This window comes from Pseudonaja textilis, chromosome 5, assembly GCF_049901715.1.
Source record: "Pseudonaja textilis isolate UNSWEBS1 chromosome 5, rPseTex1.2, whole genome shotgun sequence".
Classification (NCBI taxonomy): Eukaryota; Metazoa; Chordata; class Lepidosauria; order Squamata; family Elapidae; genus Pseudonaja; species Pseudonaja textilis.
In genome coordinates, this window is record NC_141994.1 from 74,983,112 (window position 1) to 75,001,826 (window position 18,715).

An 18,715-nucleotide genomic window follows, 5' to 3' on the forward strand; every position below is an offset into this window, starting at 1 on the left:
GGAAAAAATATGGGCCGACTCAGAAGTTCCAGAACTCCAGAAACGGGCCTGTTTCCTGCTTCCTGAGGGGCCTCCGGAGTCTGGGGGAGACCATTTTCACCCTCCCAGCGACCTGAGGAAAGCCTCCGGACTCTGGGGAAGGAGAGTAGCCACCCAGATGGCCACGCCCACACAGCAATTAGGTAGCGAACCAGTGGCTGCGATTTTTGAACCCCACCCCTGATGATGTCCGTTTACTTTGGACCGTGTCATGAATGCAAAATTCACCGGAAAAGTCAAGCGTTGCTAGGAATGGTTGGCGCAGGGGTCTCCAACTCCTGGGTCTGTGGACCACCACTGAGCCACGGCATGCCAGAAACCGGGCCACGCGAACGAGCGAAGCCCTATCCGTGGGATGCAGGCGGGACACGAAACCACGTCCCCCGCCCTCTGGTCCACGGGGGGGGGGGGACTCCACAGAACTGGTCCTCGGTGCCCAAAGAGTTGCGGAGGAGGGCGCGGAGTTAGTGGAGGAAGAAGAACGGGGGCGAGTGAAGACCACGCCGGCTGGATGGCACCCAAATGGATGCAAAAGTGGAACTTACGATGTCGATTGACAGGGTCGAGTGGAAGAAGATGCTAAGAATCGGACGCGGTTGGAACATTAAAATAACCAGCCTCAGTTGGATCCCAGGAGCCCTTGGCCTTCTGAGAGGGCCAAGTCCTCCTTGGGAGGGGGATGGTGGAAATAGGGGGGTCCAGCACATCTGGAGGGCAGCTGCTGCTAGTGCAGGGAAGAAGCTGGAGCAGGGGACCCAACGCCATTGAGGTCCATCACCAGTCCAGGTGGCCGGGACAGTACTTGGCTATCAAGCTTTCGTAGTAGGGCTTCAGCTGCTGCGGGTCCGGAAGCTGCTCACACTTGGTGTAGAGGTCAAATTTGCTGCAAGGGAGGGACAAAGAGTTGGGGAGGGGGTGTTATTGAAGAGGCGGGGCAGAGAGGTGGGGCTCCCTGTTATCCTGAAACCATACTGATGTTGGGTCTCTTCTGAACAGGATTTGATAAGCCAGGGAGAAGCCAACATTTTGCTCCAGACATCTCCCAAGGGCTTCTTGAGGCCACCAACGTGGAGGAGACTGAGACAGGAAGTGAAGCCTTAGCTAGAAAAAGGGCCAACAGGCCGTGTGGGAGGGAAGGAGGCGGCACCAGGCAAACTAACAACTATTAAACCAGCAATAAATCATTGTTGCAAATGATTACCTGCAAATCAGTGTTGCAAATGATTACCTGCAAATCAGTGTTGCAAATGATTATCTGCAAATCAGTGTTGCAAATGATTATCTGCAAATCATTGTTGCAAATGATTATCTGCAAATCATGGTTGCAAAGTTATCTGCTAAGCCAGGGGTCCCCAAACTTTTAAGGCTTGTGGACTTTAACTCCCAGAATTCCTCAGCCAGCTTTGGAATTCTGGGAGTTGAAGTCCGCACAAGTCTTAAAGTGGCCAAGCGTGGAGACCTCTGCGCTAAGCAGATGAGCTTCTCTGCACCTGAAATCTTGGTGCACAGGTACCTTCTTGAAGGTGTGAGACGGAGGTTGGGCGCTGCCATGCCTCCACTCTGGTCCAATGGAATAACAAGAATTGGGAGGGACCTTGGAGGTCTTCTAGTCCATCCCCAACTCAACCAGGAGACCCTATGCCATCCCAGACAAATGGCTGTCCAGTCTCTTCTTAAGAACCTCCAGTGATGGCGGCCTTCACAACTTCTGTCTCACCGATGAATTGTTCTCACTGTCCGGAAGTTTGAGGGTGGAGAAACAACGGCTGGAAATGGAGCAAGCAGAGAAGCCACCGGACAGTGAGAACAATTAACCAGTGGAACTGCTTGCGCCAGAAGTTGCGGGTGCTTCAATAATGGAAAGTTTTAAGAAGAGACCGGACAACCACTTGGGATGGGATGGGAGAAGGCAGAGATCTCCAAACTTGGCAACTTTAAGACTTCAACTCCCATAGCTGGCTGGAGAATTCTGGGAGTTGAAGTCCACAAGTCTTAAAAGTTGGCAAGTTTGGGGACCCCTGGTATAGGGGTTCCTGCTTGAGCAGGGGGTTGGACTAGATGACCTCCAAAGTCTCTTCTTGTTCTATGTTTCTCTCCTTGATGAGTCTCCACCTGTTGTTTCTTCTCCTGCCTTCAGAGGCTTTGGAGGATAGCTTGACTCTCTCGTCTTCGCTGGGGCGGCCCCTGAGATATCTGAACACCGCTATCCTGTCTCCCCTGGTCCTCCTCTTCCATAGACGAGCCATGGCCAGTTCCGGCCACCGTTCTTTATAAGTTTTAGCCTCCAGTCCCCTAATCAACCTTTGTTTCCCTTCTCTGCACTCTTTCTAGAATCTCAACCATCTTTTTAAATATCGCGGAGGCCGAAACTGGATGCCAATACTCCACGGGCGCCCTTACCAAAGCGGTACTAACCATTCTGGAAAAGTGCTGAAATGGCATTCCCCGCTCCCAACCCTGGTCTTTCGATCCCCTCCGCCCCCCCCCCACCCCCACCCAATGGCTTGGAGCTTCTTACTTGAACTCTTGCACCCAGGGTAACATCTGGAGATCCTTGGTGTTGCACAGGTGCATGTAGTCCCCTCCGGTGTGCCAGGGGTAGAAGGAGTGGAACCGCACCATGTAGTAGGCCTGCGGACAACAAGGAGAAACATTGCAAAGACCTGGGCAGGAGCTGATCCCACCTGGACCTATTACCAAGAAGTTGCTAAGAACGTACAACTCGATTGTCCAAAATCCACTGAGCAGCCGAGCATCCATCAGAACGTTGAATCTGGGTTCATAAAGACCCTTGGGGGGAATCTGTCCTGACTTTGAATCGCCGCTAAGCAAGTCCTATGTTGAGGATTACCTGTACGGCAAGGGACAATCGTGTGCCCCTGGGTTTGGGGGGGGATCTTGAGGTTTGCCGGCAGCAGGTGCCAAAGGCTGAGGTCTCGGAGAGCGAGGACTCAGATTCGGGGCCTGCGTGGGATGCAGGGATGGGGCCAGGACCTTCAGGGAGTGGAGTGCTGCCTTCGGAGGTGGTGGAGGCTGGCAGCAGTGAGGAAGAGGCCCCCGAGGAGCCTGTGCCCAGAGCATGTGTGCGCAGGGCTGCCCGAAGGAAAGAGCAGCTGCAGCAGCACGGGCAACTCGGGAGTAAGGCTGCAAGGTGATGGCCCCTCCCTTAAGGGATAAAAGCCAGCTGAGAAGCCAGAGTTCTGTGCAGGAAGCAAAGAAGTTTTTGCACTCAAGCCTTGTGGACATTTGAACGATCTTGATTGGTGTTTGGAGACTCTGTGTTTGAAATATTTCTTTGTAACTTTATCTAATGTTCTTGGCAGCCTTGCACAACCTTGGCAAGGCTCGTTCTTCTCAGAGTCTATTAGTTTGGAACAGCCTGGTAAGCCCAGGAGTAGCACAATCAGCTAGAAGGTAGGTTGCGACAAAGTGTGGTTCATACTTCGGTTGGGTTGAAAGCCACTGAACCACAGAAAAACCCGTTTATTTTTGGTGCAGGGGGCGTGTCTCCAGAGCATCCTTTGGCATCACGGGCACCAACTCAACACTTGTGCCAAGAATAGCGGGCTGGGCCACACCCTGCTGTCCTCTTTCTGCTAGATCCGTTCTTCCGTTCAGGGTGTGGGGGGGTGAGATTCTTCCGGTTCGGACCGGTTCTATAGAACCGATTATGATTCTGCACAGTTCAGAAAACCAGCAAATTGTGCCCCTGGCTGGCCCCGCCCCTCTCCTCTCCACCCAATCAGTCCTTATCACGCATGCACGACATCACTGACTGCATTCTCCCCTGCTCAGTCACTCCTTAAGGTATTTTCCCCTCTCTCCCAACGATCAGCTGTTCCAATGATCAGCTGTTCCAAGGATCAGCTGTGCCAACGATCAGCTGTGCCAACGATCAGCTGTGCCAACGATCAGCTGTGCCAATGATCAGCTGTGCCAATGATCAGCTGTTCCAATGATCAGTTGTGCCAACGATCAGCTGTGCCAACGATCAGCTGTGCCAACGATCAGCTGTTCCAACAATCAGCTGTTCCAACGATCAGCTGTTCCAACGATCAGCTGTTCCAATGATCAGCTGTGCCAGGATCCCCCTCTTCGCTGTCTTACTGCTTCACCCAGGAGGTTTCCCTAAGGCCCAGGAGGCAAAAAAAGTGGGGGGGGGGTTGCTGCAAAAAAGAAGCAACCACGCCCATACAGTCCCCTGGCCATGCCAACCTGGCCACACCCACCTGGCCATGCCCACCTTGTCATGCCCACAGAACTGGTTGGTAAAACAGGTTGGAATCCCAGCCATGTTTCTATCTTTGCAACTCCTCATCGGTGGTGGGTTCCCAAGCCCGAGATTTTAATCATCCTCAAGGATAGTTCAGTTGGACTCCTGCGCAAAGCCGGGAGTTGGGACCTCGAGGCCCGTCTTGGATATTTATGGACTTTGACAACACCGTCTCCTTTGAAGATGCCTCAATTCCCATCTTCTCTTGCTTGAGGATCTGAGATTCTTGGGCCTTCAGATATCCGAAAGGAGCTTTTCCAAAAGACAGTTGGACTTCCTTATTTATTTTTTTTCTTTGAAAACGTTTTCCCTACTCAACCAAGAAGCTTCTTCAGTTCTGAAGGACCAAAGGCCTTCTAGACCCCGAGGAAGCGGCTCGTAATGGACTTAGAGGTGTGAGCGTATTCTCCAAACGTGTGTAACTCTCTGCCACTACAACTGGACGCTTGATAGGGTTACCTATACAAGAGAACTGAAGAAGCTTCTTGGAGGAAAACTTTTTCAAGGGGGGAAACTTGAAACCAGAATCAAGTGAGTTGCCTTCTGGAAAAGCGCTTTTGAGACAGCCATGGCCTGCATGGTTGAGAATGTCTGTAGATATTTGGCCTTCAGGTAGTTTTGGGGTGAGATCAAAGCAACCTATCAAAGGTCAACCTGGATCAGGAGAAGGATAAATCTCCCAAAACACACGTTCACAGCCTCCCCATCTTGAGTGAGGCGAGTAAACTGCAGTGAAGGCGGCTGGAGACCTGAAATTCAGGTGGTGCCCTCGAAATCCCACCCCCAAGATAAAAGAAACTCTGGGGATTTGTTCCCCCACGTCCACCTCAAGGAGAATCAGGAAGTCGAGTGGCCTTCTCAGTCGCCTACCTCCTCTGGAAGGGCAAATTTATTTTTCTTCATCACTTGGTACATGTACTCTGGAGCAGGTAGGAAAGAAAGAGAGAGAGAGAGAGAGAGAGAGGATAGGAAGGGGAAGAAAGAAGGAGGGAGGGAGAAAGGAAGGAAGGAAGGAAAAGGAAGGAAGAACGGGAGAGGGAGGGAAGGAGGGAGAAGGAAGAGAGGAAGGGAGGGAGGGAGGGAGGGAGGGAGGAAAAGGAAGGAGGGGGAAGAAAGAGGGAGGGAGAAAGGAAGGAAGGAAAAGGAAGGAAGAACGGGAGAGGGAGGGAAGGAGAAGGAGAGAGAGGAAGGGAGGGAGGGAGGAAAGGAGGGGGAAGAAAGAGGAAGGGAGGGAGGGAAAAGGAAGGAAGGAAAGGAAGGAAGAACGGGAGAGGGAGGGAAGGAGGGAGAAGGAAGAGAGGAAGGGAGGGAGGGAGGAAGGAAAAGGAAGGAGGGGAAGAAAGAGGAAGAGAGGGAGGGAGAAAGGAAGGAAGGAAAAGGAAGGAAGAACGGGAGAGGGAGGGAAGGAGGGAGAAGGAAAAGAGGAAGGGAGGGAGGGAAGGAGGGGGAAGAAAGAGGAAGGGAGGGAGGGAGAAAGGAAGGAAGAACGGGAGAGGGAGGGAAGGAGGGAGAAGGAAGAGAGGAAGGGAGGGAGGGAGGAAAGGAGGGGGAAGAAAGAGGAAGGGAGGGAGGGAGAAAGGAAGGAAGGAAAAGGAAGGAAGAATGGGAGGGGAGGAAGGAGGGAGAAGGAAGAGAGGAAGGGAGGGAGGAAGGAAAAGGAAGGAGGGGAAGAAAGAGGAAGAGAGGGAGGGAGAAAGGAAGGAAGGAAAAGGAAGGAAGAATGGGAGGGGAGGGAAGGAGGGAGAAGGAAGAGAGGAAGGGAGGGAGGAAGGAAAAGGAAGGAGGGGAAGAAAGAGGAAGAGAGGGAGGGAGAAAGGAAGGAAGGAAAAGGAAGGAAGAACGGGAGAGGGAGAAGGAAGAGAGGGAGGGAGGGAGGAAGGAAAAGGAAGGAGGGGGAAGAAAGAGGAAGGGAGGGAGGGAGAAAGGAAGGAAGAAAAAGAAAGAAAGAAAAAGAAAGAAAAAAAAGGGTAGAGAGTTATTTGCAGAATTGCAAACTGCCAATGTGAACCACCCAATGTGATGTCCAGGTAAGTTGGACTTCAACTCCCACAATTCCTCTGATTTTGTAGCATGAGGAAAACACCCAATCAGAGAAGGCAGAAGTTGCAGTCTAGCCTCAACCGCCTTCCTCATTGCTCATTCATCTGTCTTACTGCATTGCAGCCTCTACAGAATATCCAAGTTGGAAGGGACCTCGGAGGTCTTCTAGTCCAACCCCCTGCTCAAAAAGCAGACCCTATACAGTTTCAGATAAATCGTTGCCCGGTCTCTTTCTGGAAGCCTCCAGTGACGGAGCACCTACAACTTGGGTGCAACCATAACCTGGATGACTGTGACAGTCATCCGTGGACAAACAAGGATCTGTTTTGGCTTCCACTTAGGGGTGTGTTGGTGGGTGTGTTCTCTGAGTGGAGGGCTTACCATCGTGACCCCAGGACATCAGGACATTTTCCAAGCCACAGTGGGGCTGATACATCCCGTACTTGGTCCTGAGGAGGTAAAAAGGGAGAACGTCTCAGCTGGAATTCTGTGGAAACTTCTGGAATTCTGTGGAAACTTTAGCAAGAGGGAAGAAGCGGGAAGAGCCGGTGTCTCTCATTGGCATTTGGAAGAAGGTGACGAGAGTTTGGAGGGCCACCTGCAAGTGGAATATCAGGCATTGGCCAAGTCTTTGACAAATGCCAACGGTAGACATCCTTCATGCCTCTGGTTTCACAGGCAAACGTGGTGGAGCCTGGTTGTAGGTCCAAGGAGATGCAGAGAACAGTACTGGTACAATGGCTAGTAACCCTCACTAGATATTGTCCCAAATGTGCTTGTTTTCCCCCAAGAGGCAACTGGACTTTCTGATGTTTCTCTGAAGACATTCCGCTTCTCATCCAAGAAGCTTCTTCAGTTCTGACTGAATGGCGGAAGGATTTATGTTCCTTGCAAGTCCTCTGGGCGTTAGCGCGCTTTCTGAGAGTCGTTGAGGCCACTCGGAGTCCCAAAGGGGCAAAGACAACCTTGCTTTTTCAGGAGGCAACTGGACTTTCTGGTTTGTCTTCGAAGACGTTTTACTTCCCACCCAGAAGCTTCTTCAGCTCTGACTGAATGGTGGAGGATGGAAGGATTGATGCTCCTTGCAGACAGCTGGTCATTTGCATCCTTTTAGCAAGTCGTTGAGGCCACTTGGAGGTTTCTCTGTGTCCTCGAGATCACACCTGTGTGATGCAAATAGGTGTGAAGCCTTCTTGGAACTGTTGAACGGACTGTGTTGCAGACTGGAGATGGATGATGTCATATCCCTCCCCCTCTGTTGAGAGAGAGCTGTTCGGTGTTGACATAGATGGCCTCTATGACCCCTCTTTCAAACCAGCTATCTTCTATGTACCAAAATGTGGACTTTGCTGTCTTCAAAAGAGTGACCTTTGTCCGGCTTGGCAGAGGAGAGGAGAGGTAGAACAAGGAAGAGGGAATTTGGAGGAAGACTCAGGCCCACCCCCTCTTCATCCTAGGGCAAGCAGGGAGGAACGGAGAAAGGAGCAACCTGGGTTGCATGGCTTACGGGGGAGGAAAGGGCCCTGATTCCCTTCATTAGCCACACCTGGGAATGAGAGCTTACAAGAAATGCAGGATGCGTGTGGCAGCTGCTGGGAACAAATGTGAGTTTATCTTGTGTTGACTTTGGTTATCTGCATTCCTGGCTTCCTCCCAACCATGTTGAATTACTGCCATTCCTTCACATCTGGAATTTTTGTCCCTGCCCTGTCGAACTAATGACCTCATTTTGCTTGGGCTTATAGTTACAGTTTTTGTGGACCATGTTTTGGACTGAATTTCCTCCACTTAAAGGCTGTTCCTGGGAGAGTTTTTCTCTAGCCCAGAAGGTAACCTGGACATTGGGGGCAAAGTTGGAGATAGTCAAGGGACTCTTCTTGCTTATCTGACTGTGTTGCCTTTGTGCCACGCCCCTTGGGGTCATCACAATTGCTGTCTGGGTGTTTTGCCTGTTTTACCATTTCCCCAACCATCCAGTCAGAGGGGAAGAAGCTCCTTGGATGGAGAAGCGAAACGCTTTCAAAGAAAAACCAGAAAGTCCAGTTGCCTCTTGAAGAAGCACCTTGGCAACAACCATGACCTGATGGATGACTGACAACCTCCATAGACACCTCGGCGGATAAGTTCTTCCATCAGAGATGGAGAGGCCACTGTGGAAGGAGGACCGGGGAGACTAGGAGCCAAACTTCTGCTGATCTCAGGGTCAAGAGAATCGGCCTTGCTGTCAGGATTCCAGCGATCGCCCTCATTCAATCAGGATCCTTGAGCCAAACTTCAACAACCTTCAGAGAATTCATGAGGCGTGACATACTGGCGTGACCCGTATGAAGCCGATTCTGGCATACGAAATTACAGTCCCCGGTGACTCTGTTTTTCCCCCTTTCCTCCCTGGGTGTGTCATAAATCAGTTTCTCCAATTAAGCACATAAACAGGCGAGGCATCATCCATCACATTCTCCAATTAAAGTTTTTTCCTTGGCAAAAGCTTCAGTCACTTAGCTACAATCTTTTTAAAGATAAAGTTGGAATGTGCTTCTAAGTCCATTTGCCACATACTTCTCCAGTCTTTCCCCCCGCCCTCCTTTCTTATGCCAACTTGGGGACAAGTGTAGGAATGTTTTACAAATTGACACTCAGCTCCACATGTCCTACCTACTAGCCCTCTACGTCAATGACGGGATTCAATTTTTTCTTTACTACCATGGCTTGGTGGGCGTGGCAGGGGAAGGATACTGTAAAATCTCCAGCCAGAGGTGGTGTTTACCGGTTCTCCAAACTACTCAACCTTTCTGCTACCGGTTCTCCTGAACTGGTCAGAACCTGCTGAATAACCACCTCTGTTCTACATCCATCCAAGGGTGGCCTCCAACGTCAAGCAAGGTCAAGCCAGAACTTACGTGTACAGAGGATTCCTTGTGTCCGGATTGTCGTGGAACGTGGAGTCCCTGAAAACGATGGAGTCCTCCAGCTTGCAACCCACTGGGAAGGTGTCTCCTACCACAGCCCACTGTAGGAACAACCAAGATCAGAACACCCCGTAACACCTCGGTTCCTCTTTGTTTGATACGGTTGTCCTTGGACCGAACCACGTTTTTCTATCCTCGGTATCGGCAAGCGTGCAACCAAACCCCCATTTCATTTAGTGCAGGTGGTCTCCAAACTTGGCAATTTTAAAACTTGTGGACTTCCACTCCCAGAATCTAAGTGTTCTGACCCAGCTCCCCAAACGCAACAAACCCTCTGTATTTAAATCAACGGTTCCTTTGTTAGGAGTTCCTGGCAAAACGTTTTTCAATGCAGGTTAAAAAAAGTCTGTCCATCCAGAAGATGATTAGTTGTCTGTCACATCTATTCATCTCCGTCCCCTGCCTTTTATCCCCAGAGCTCAAGTAGGGCTTCTCTAGCAGTGGTGGCTCTTCCGTCCCGAGGGCCGGCCCATAGATTTCCATTGCTCTCCTCTCCTCTCTGCCTTTTGCACATCCACGCGTCAGGCATTGGACCCGGCTGTTCCTCCTCTTCCCCTTCAGCCACCTCCAGACCTGGGGGCTGTTGACTCTCCATCTGAGGGTTGATGGACAGCCCAGGCTCCACCCCCCCCTCTGACAGCTCCACCCCCTCTTCCTCCTTGTAGCTCCCAGGTTGCCTTGGTGCTGACCTTGACTCCCACACCTCCTCCTCCTCCTCCAATTCAGCTGCTGGAGGGGCTGGTGGCCAACAGACCACAACATAAAGGTGCCAAGTTTGGAGACCCTTGATTTAGGGATTCCTCAATGTGTATCGATTAGAGATCCCAGGACTTTAGGTTCTTCACCCACCCATGAGCATAATTCTCATTTTTTCTGCCCCCCCAATAAAGACTGGATATTAAGGGGCAGGGCTTGGGAATGTGGAGACTCTTCCACAACCCTTGTTCTTCATCTCACCTGTGGTTCGCCAGACAGGGCCAGAATTTTCCCCAAATCATGGAGCAGTCCGACCAGGTGGAACCAATCTAGAGTGGGACCAGAGAGAGCGAGAATCTGTTTCTTGTCCTTGTCAGGTCCCTCCGACCTCAGTTGGGACTTTCCGCTTAGGCACCCGGTGCCTCATGGAACCTCTTGATGCCAGGATCAGAGCCTGACCTAACTAGGTGGAAGATCTGGAGGGCGAGGAGGAAAGGGAATCTCACAGAGAAACATCCAGCTGAGCATTGTCCTTTCCTGGTGATAACAAGGGGTGCTGATGGCTCCCTGGAAAACATCTCTACTCTGCTTGAGGTCTTCATGTGTTGAAGACACACTGAGATGGCGTCGCTCAATGATCACCAATGGACCCAGAGCACCTCCTGCCGTGATAGATGGGGAGTTATGGATGATGGACTCCATCATCTCTTGGAATTGGAAGCTAGACATGACCTGACATCCAAGTAATTTGATCCTCCTAATTTCTGCAGGACCCCAAACCGCCTCCTTTGACTGTCATCTTCTGCATCTGTATAGAAGTGGGGAGAGCCTCTTGTCCTCCTAGGGACTATAGTTCTAACCAAGGAGTTCACCTTTCTCTGGATGTTTCTCCCGAATCCCCTCTGCTGTCTGGTAGGCGTGGTAGGAGTTGGGGAAGTCCACATCGGGGTCCGATTCATCCACCACGTTGTCCAGCAACTCCAGGGCCTCCATGATGGTCATCTGACGGAGGTTGCAGCCACCATATTGCTCGTTCTAGGGAGAGGGAACTGTGAGGACACTAGGATGGGACTAGAGCTATGATGCCCTCTTCAAACTTGAGGGAACTAGGTAAGTCTAGTCCAAGTGTTGGCAACCCGCAGCTCTGGAGCTGCATGCGGCTCTTTGGTCCCTCTGCTGTGGCTCTCCGTTGGGCGATCCCACCATTGGATGGCCACGCCCCTCACCCTCCCCTCCCAGTCACTCCTCGCAATACCTGAGAAGGTATTGTCTGGGGTGTGTGTCATGTGACTGGGTGGGAGTGGCATTGAGTTGGCCACGGCCACTCAGGTTTTGTGGCTCGCGATGTTTTATTTTCTGTGGGAAACGGGTCCAAATGGCCGTCAGGTTTCCAAGCTGCATATAAGTCAATTTCGGGTGTGACAATGGCTCTTTCAGTGTTTAAGGTTGGAGAGCCCTGGTCTAGTTTAATGAGTACTAGGTAGGATATGGCGACAGTCTTCCAAAACTTGAGGGGCTGCCACAAGGAAGAAGGGGCCAACCCTTGAAGGCAGGACAAGAAGCAACGGATGGAAACTAACCAAGGAGAGAAGCAACCTAGAACTAAGGAGGAATTTCCTGAGGGTGAGGACAATTAACCAGTGGAACTGCTTGCCACCAGAGGTTATGTGTTCTCCATCACCGGAGGCTTTCAAGAAGAGACTGGACAACCACTTGTCTGGAATGACATAGGGTCTCCTGCTCAAGCAGAGGGTTGGACTAGAGGACCTCCAAGATCCCTTTCAAGCCTATGGTTCTATATTCTGTTAAGGAGAATGAAGGAGAAATTTCCTTTGAGCGAGAACAATTAATCAGTGGGACCGCTTGCCTCCAGAAATTGTGGGTGCTCCAGACACACTTACCCAGGTTTTGTGGCTCCCGGTGTTTCTCTCTCTCTCTCTCATTCTCTGGTTTGGAGCAGCGGGTTGGACTAGAAGACCTCCAAGGTTCCTCCAACCCTATTATTCTATGTTCTAACTCAGGGCTCTTCAAACTTGACTTGACTTTAAGACGTGTGGACTTCCACTCCCAGAATTCCTCTTCCAGTCATGTTAGCTCAGGAATTCTGGGAGTTGGAAGTCCACACGTCTTCAACTGGCCAAGATTGAAGTCCCTTGTTCTAACGGTTTCGGCAAATTTTGAAAACGAGGCAGGATCTTAGGAGGAGCAACTCATTTGAGACTAAAATGGCGGGAAACCCAGCAGGTATTCTTTGGGAGGGAGGGACGGGGGGAACAGGCTATTGCTGGCAACACTTGATATCCATCGCAGAAGTGGGAATTCAGTTCTGACCAGTTCTGGAGAACCGGTAGCGGAAATTTTGAGCAGTTCGGAGAACCAGCCAATCCCGCCTCTGACTGGCCCCGCTAACCCCATCTCTCTTCTCTACCTCCCGTTGAGTCCCCGCTGATCGGCTGGGTCTCCTTTGGTTGCCCTGCCCAGGAGAACGGAGCTGGAAAGCAGGTTAGCGGGGTGGGGGGAGAAGGGGGATTTTGCAGTATATCCTGACCCTGCCACGCCCACCAAGCCACGCCCACAGAACCAGGAGTAAACGTTTCTGAATCCCACCACTGATCCACACAGCCTCCAAAGAACTGGAGATAGGCCTCTCTTGTTGCTGGCATCACCTGGATGTATGGAGCCATGCTTGGTGCCCAAGAGACCTTCCCCAGAGGAGAGGTGGGCTCTACCTGGGCAAACGCACCTTCTTCTGCACAAATTCCACCGTCTGGTTGGTGTGCATGAGCAGGTAAGTGTGGTAGACTCGGTCAACCAGCGCCCCCTCCTGAAATGACAATTCCGAAGTATTGCGGCGAGTGACCATCATTAATCCAAGGCAGAGGTTGGCTTCCCCACTGCCCCCCAACTTCAAGATGGGTGGGCTTCCATTCCCAGAAGAGGTGTTGTCCCAAAATGCTCGAGAATTTCCCGGAAGCCGGGCACTCGGACAAACTGACCATCAACAGGCGCAGAGAGTGAAACAACAGCTACCTACCATTCGAAAGAGGCGATCGCAAAGCTAAAAGAGCACAACGCCTCCTGACCGGCCATCTATATATCCTGATAATCAGAGTTTAACACCAACTGGTAAGCAAGGCCTCCATCAAGAAACTACCAATTCAGTAAAGGACAGATTAACCAAGGAATGACCAAGAATACTCCCACCAACACGAACAGGGTAAGCCACTAGTATATAAGCAACAATCCCTTCTAGCACTGATGATGTTCCCTAGTTGGGTCAGAAAACATCTGCAAGGAAACCAACGTGGTCAGGGAGCACTAAGGACCCCACGGTTCCCCTCCTCCTGCTCCTGCTCCTCCTCCTCCCTTCCTTTTCCTCTCCTCCTCCTCCATCCCTTCTCCTTTTCATCCTCTTCCTTCTCATCTTCCTTCTATCCTCCTCTTCTTCTCTTCCCCCTTCTCATTTCCTTCCTCTCCTCCTCCCTTCCTTTTCCTCTACTTTTCCTGCTCCATCCCTTCTCATCTTCCTCCTTCTCATCTTCCTCTATCCTCTTCTTCCCTTTCCCCTTTCCCCATTCTCATTTCCTCCTCCTCCTCCTCCTCCTCCTCCTCCTGCTCCTCCTCCTCCTCCTCTCTCTCCTCCTCCTTTAGCACTGATGATGTTACTGAATTGGGTCAGGAAAACCATCAAGCTCAGAAAGCACCAGTCTTTCTTCCTCCTCCTCCTCCTCCTCCTCCTCCTCCTCCTCCTCCTGCTCCTCCTCCTCCTGCTCCTCCTCTCCTCCTCTCCTCCTTTAGCACTGATGATGTTACTGAATTGGGTCAGGAAAACCATCACGCTCAGAAAGCACCAGTCTTCCTCCTCCTCCTCCCTCCTCCTCCTCCTCCTCCTCCTCCTCCTCCTCCTCCTCCTCCTCCTCCTCCTCCTCCTCCTCCTCCTCCTCCCCCCTCAACCTCTGGTTCTCCGTCTCAGAACAGACTTTACACACTTTTGCACTACGGGCGGCCTCTAAAGTATGAAATGTTTTCAAAATATGTTCATAGTTTTCACTCCAATCTCCTACCCAGCATTTTTTTCCTCCTGGTCCTCTGGGACAAAATAGAGACACGGTCCATCTGCCCCTGGATTTCACTGACCTTGAAATTCCTGAAGTTTTCTTTGGACTTTGGGTTCTCCAGAGGATCATCAGCCCGCGGAGGTTCTGAAGACTGACATGCCTGAGGGGAAAAAGGGTCTCGGAGAGGTTAGCTGGACCAGCACATCCTTGGTTTGCTATAATACAACATCAATCAGAGTAGAGCTGGAAGGTACCCTTGAGGTCTTCCAGTCCAACCCCCCTGCTTAAGCAGGAGATCCTATGCCATTCCAGACAAATGGCTGTCCAGTCTCTTCTTAAAAACCTCCAGTGACGGAGCAGCCACACCTTTGGGAGGCGAGCTATTCCATCTATCCACTTTTTGTCTGTATATTTTATCTCTCTTTCTCTCTCCCTCTCCAGTATCTATATTTTATTTATTTTATTTAATTTGTCAATTATTTACAAGATAATAAGTATAAGTGTATACATAGTTATGAATACATGAAATGGGTACATATAAGAAAAAGAAAAGAAACAATAGGACAGGGATGGTAAGCATGTTGGTGTGCTTATGCACGCCCCCTACAGTCCTCTTAGGAAAGGGGTGAGGTCAATAGTAGACAGTCTAAGGTGAAAGTTTTTGGGGTTTGGGGAAGAAAGTACAGAGTCAGGTAGAGGATTCCAGACATTGACCCCTCTGTGGCTGAAGTCGTATTTCCTGCAATCAAGCTTGGTGCGGTTAACCTTGAGTTTGTATCTGTTGTGTGCTCTTGTGTTGTTATGGTTGAAGCTGAAGTATTCATTGACAGGTAGGACATTGCAAGGTATGATTTTATATACCATGCTTAAGTCAGACCGAAGACGGTGTAATTCAAGGTTTTCTAGTTCTAGAATTTCAAGTCTGGATCCATCTATCCATCCATCCATCCATCCATCCATCCATCGATCATATGTATCTTAAGTGGCTTCAGTAGCTGCTACCACAATTTTGGGGTCAATGATAGGGACACAGGAGGCCTTGTTCTGCTGCCATGACTTGTCACCATTAACCATCCCCTTGCAAAAAAAGAAGCTTTAGGAAGGGGTGAGATGCTTTCACGGTTTGATAATAAGACTTTATACTGCGTTTCTAAGACCACCCTTGGAATATTTCATCTGATTTTGGCCACCATGATGTAAAAAAAGGTGTTGAAATCCCAGAAGGGGCGTGCAGAGAAGAGCAACGAAGATGATTAGAGAGCTGGAGGCTAAAATGAATGAAGAAGGGTGGCAGGAGTCGGGCAGGTTTAGTTTAAAGACAAGAAGGACATGTTTGCAGTCTTTCAGTCTTTGAGGGGCTGCCCCAAAGAAGAAGGGGGGTCCATCTATTCTCCAGAGCCCCAGAAGGCAGGACAAGAAGCAACAGGTGGAATCAAGGAGAGGATCAACCTAGAAATAAGGAGAAATTTCCGGACCCTGAGACCGATGAACCCGTGGAATAGCTCCCCTCCGGAAGCTGTGGGTGCTCTTATCACTGGAGGTTTTCAAGAAGAGGTTGGGCAGCCATTGGTCTGGAATGGTGTGTAGGGCCTCCTGCTTGAGCAGGGGGTTGGACTAGATGACCTCCAAGGTCCCTTCCAACACTTTTTTTTAAAAAAAAATAAATTGTATTAATGTTCTATTTATTACATTTCTTAGTGCTTAATAAACACCGTGTTGTCTGAATATTAGAAAAATTTTAAAGCTGTGCTAAATGGAAGAGTAAAGCAACAACGTGGGAACTAACGGAAGCAATAAAAAGACAGAAAAATGATAAAAAACCCAGGCCCAGGACGGGCTCCCGGCGGAATTAAGGGGCGTGCATAAGTGCCCCATCGTTGTCCCCATTTATTCGTACCTATTTCCTGTATTCTTACTCATGTTTATACTTATACCTATTATCTTGTAAGCGATTGACAAATCAAATAAATAAATAAAATAAAGGAAGGAAGGAAGGAAGGAAGGAAGGAGAAGGAAGGAAGGAAAAGGAAGGAATGGAGGGAGGAGAGAAAAGAAGGGAGGGAGGGGGAGGAAGGAAGGAAAGGAAGGAAAGGAAGGAAAGGAAAGGAAAGGAAAGGAAAGGAAAGGAAAGGAGAGAATACGCATTCTTAAGAGGTCTGTAAGGGGTGTGCATAAGTGCCCAATCGTGCCTATCGTCGCTGTCCTATTGTCCCCATTTATTCGTACGTATTTCCTGTATTCTTACTCATGTTTATATTTATATCTATTATCTTGTAAGCGATTGACAAATCAAATAAATAAATAAAATAAATAAAGGAAGGAAGGGGGAAGGAAGGAGAACAGAGAAGGGGAAGGAAGGAAGGAAGGGGGAAGGAAGGAGAACAGGGAAGGAGAAGGAAGGAAGGCGAGAAAAGAATGGAGGGAGGAGAGAAAAGAAGGGAGGGAGTGGGAGGAAGGACGGAAGGAAGGAAAGGAAGGGAGAGAATATGCATTCCTAAGAGGTCTGCAAGGGACCTCCCTAAGTGCCCCCTCCTGCCTCCCGTCCCTGTCCTATTGTCCCCATTTATTCATACCTATTTCCTGTATTCTTACTCATGTTTATACTTATACCTATTATCTTGTAAGAGATTGACAAATCAAATAAATAAATAAAATAAATAAAAAAAAGGAAGGAAGGGGGAAGGAAGGAGAACAGGGAAGGAGAAGGAAGGAAGGAAGGAGGGAAAAGGGAGGGAGGGAGAGGGAGGGAGGGTGGAAGGAAAGAAGGAAGGAAGGGGGAAGGAAGGAGGAAGGGGAAGGAGGGAAGGAAAGAAGGAAGGAGAGAAAAGGAAGGGAGGGAGGGAGGAAAGAAGGAAGGGAGCAAGGGGGAAGGAAGGAGAACAGGGAAGGGGAAGGAAGGAACAAAGGAGAGAAAAGAAGGGAGGGAGTGGGAGAAAGGAAGGAAAGGAAAGGAAAGGAAAGGAAAGGAAAGGAAAGGAAAGGAAAGGAAAGGAAGGGAGAGAATATGCATTCCTAAGAGGTCTGTAAGGGGCCTCCCTAAGTGCCCCCTCCTGCCTCCCGTCCCTGTCCTATTGTCCCCATCTATTCGTACCTATTTCCTGTATTCTTACTCATGTTTATACTTATATTTATTACCTTGTAAGTGACTAATAAATCAAATAAATAAATAAAATAAAAAAAGGAAGGAAGGGGGAAGGAAGGAGAACAGGGAAGGAGAAGGAAGGAAGGAGAGAAAAGAAGGGAGGGAGGAGAGAAAAGAAGGGAGGGAGTGGGAGAAAGGAAGGAAAGGAAGGAAAGGAAAGGAAAGGAAAGGAAAGGAAAGGAGAGAATACACATTCCTAAGAGGTCTGCAAGGGGCGTGCATAAGCGCACCATTGTGCCTCCCGTCCCTGTCCTATTGTCCCCATCTATTCGTACCTATTTCCTGAACTCTTATTCATGTTTATACTTATATCTGTTACCTTGTAAGCGACTAATAAATCAAATAAATAAATAAATCCAATAAATGTTTTTTAGACACCTTAAGCCCACCACTGAAGATCTCCTCCAACACGGGTTATTCTACGTTCTCTAAGTTTACCAAGCTGCGTGGTCCAGCACATTGTACGAACGCTGCCTCTTGTTACCCAACCGGGATCCTTCCTTTCCTCTTACTGTGACTTCTACACCAGAGACTTGTGTGTGTGTGTGTGTGTGTGTGTGTGTGTGTGTGAGAGAGAGAGAGAGAGAGAGAGAGAGAGAGACTTACTGAGCCAAGGACCTTCATCCTTGCAGCTGGGGGAAGAGGCACAGGAAGGCAGCTGTCTTAGGAAAGACTCTATCTGTTTGCCTGCTTGCTTTTCTGGGGTTTACAATGCTTGGTTTTATGCAAGAGAAGCCGGTGTTAACGGGACAATAAGTCATTCGTTAACCCACCGGGGCCAAACTCCTCTTGGGCGTGGGTCCCTGAGCAAACGATTAATGCCTGACATTTACTAGAAGGAGAAAGGCTCCACAGGAGACCCTCCTTGCCCCCGGGATTTGAGCCATGGCTACCTCCAAGCCAAGCCAAGGTCGGGACTCGGTCACTGCCTTCGCCAGGGCACGGGGCAACCAAAGGAGCATGACCAAGGCCTCCGTCCATGAGGCTGGACTGGGTTCAGGTGTTATTTACTCCATGTAGGTCAAGGGGGTGCAGTTTAGAGGAGGAAAACAGGACAAAATTCACCAAGCCACCAAAGAGTCTTCCAAGAAGACCAGATTCACGTAGTGTGTTGTGCTGAAGGGAGGTTGGGCCATTGGTGGAAAACTTCATGAGGACATCACATGAAACCAGGATTTCCATCGTGGGGGGACAGCAATGTTGCTTTGCTAATTTTGTGGGAACCCAGAGGAAGGTCCTCACCGCGGCCCAGATGCTTCCGTGGAAAGAAATTTATTTGATTTAGGGGTCCTTTGGTGCTCTCTGAGCTTGGTTGCTTTCTTGCAGACATTTCATGGTCCAACAAGATACCAGCATCGGTGCTAGAAAAAAGGGGGTTTGCAAAGAGGAGGAGGACAGATTACAGATAATCAGAGTGGGAAGGGACCTTGTAGGTCATCTAGTCCAACCCCCTGCCCAAACAGGAGACCCTACACCATTTCTGACAAATGGCAGTCCAATC

The 18,715-nt window shown here is 49.9% G+C and overlaps 1 protein-coding gene across 1 annotated transcript; it reads right to left on the reverse strand.

The window, feature by feature from the left end:
• Window positions 1-813: 813 nt before the first annotated feature.
• MIOX (myo-inositol oxygenase) lies at window positions 814-15,146 on the reverse strand. Its single transcript, XM_087935623.1, has 10 exons — window positions 15,075-15,146; window positions 14,152-14,232; window positions 12,758-12,838; window positions 10,887-11,049; window positions 10,276-10,343; window positions 9,250-9,359; window positions 6,734-6,801; window positions 5,183-5,232; window positions 2,558-2,670; window positions 814-922 (listed from the first exon to the last, which is right to left on the reverse strand). The coding sequence occupies exons 1-10, from the start codon at window positions 15,144-15,146 to the stop codon at window positions 814-816; spliced, it is 915 nt and encodes a 304-aa protein (XP_087791749.1).
• Between the last annotated feature and the right edge of the window lie 3,569 nt (window positions 15,147-18,715).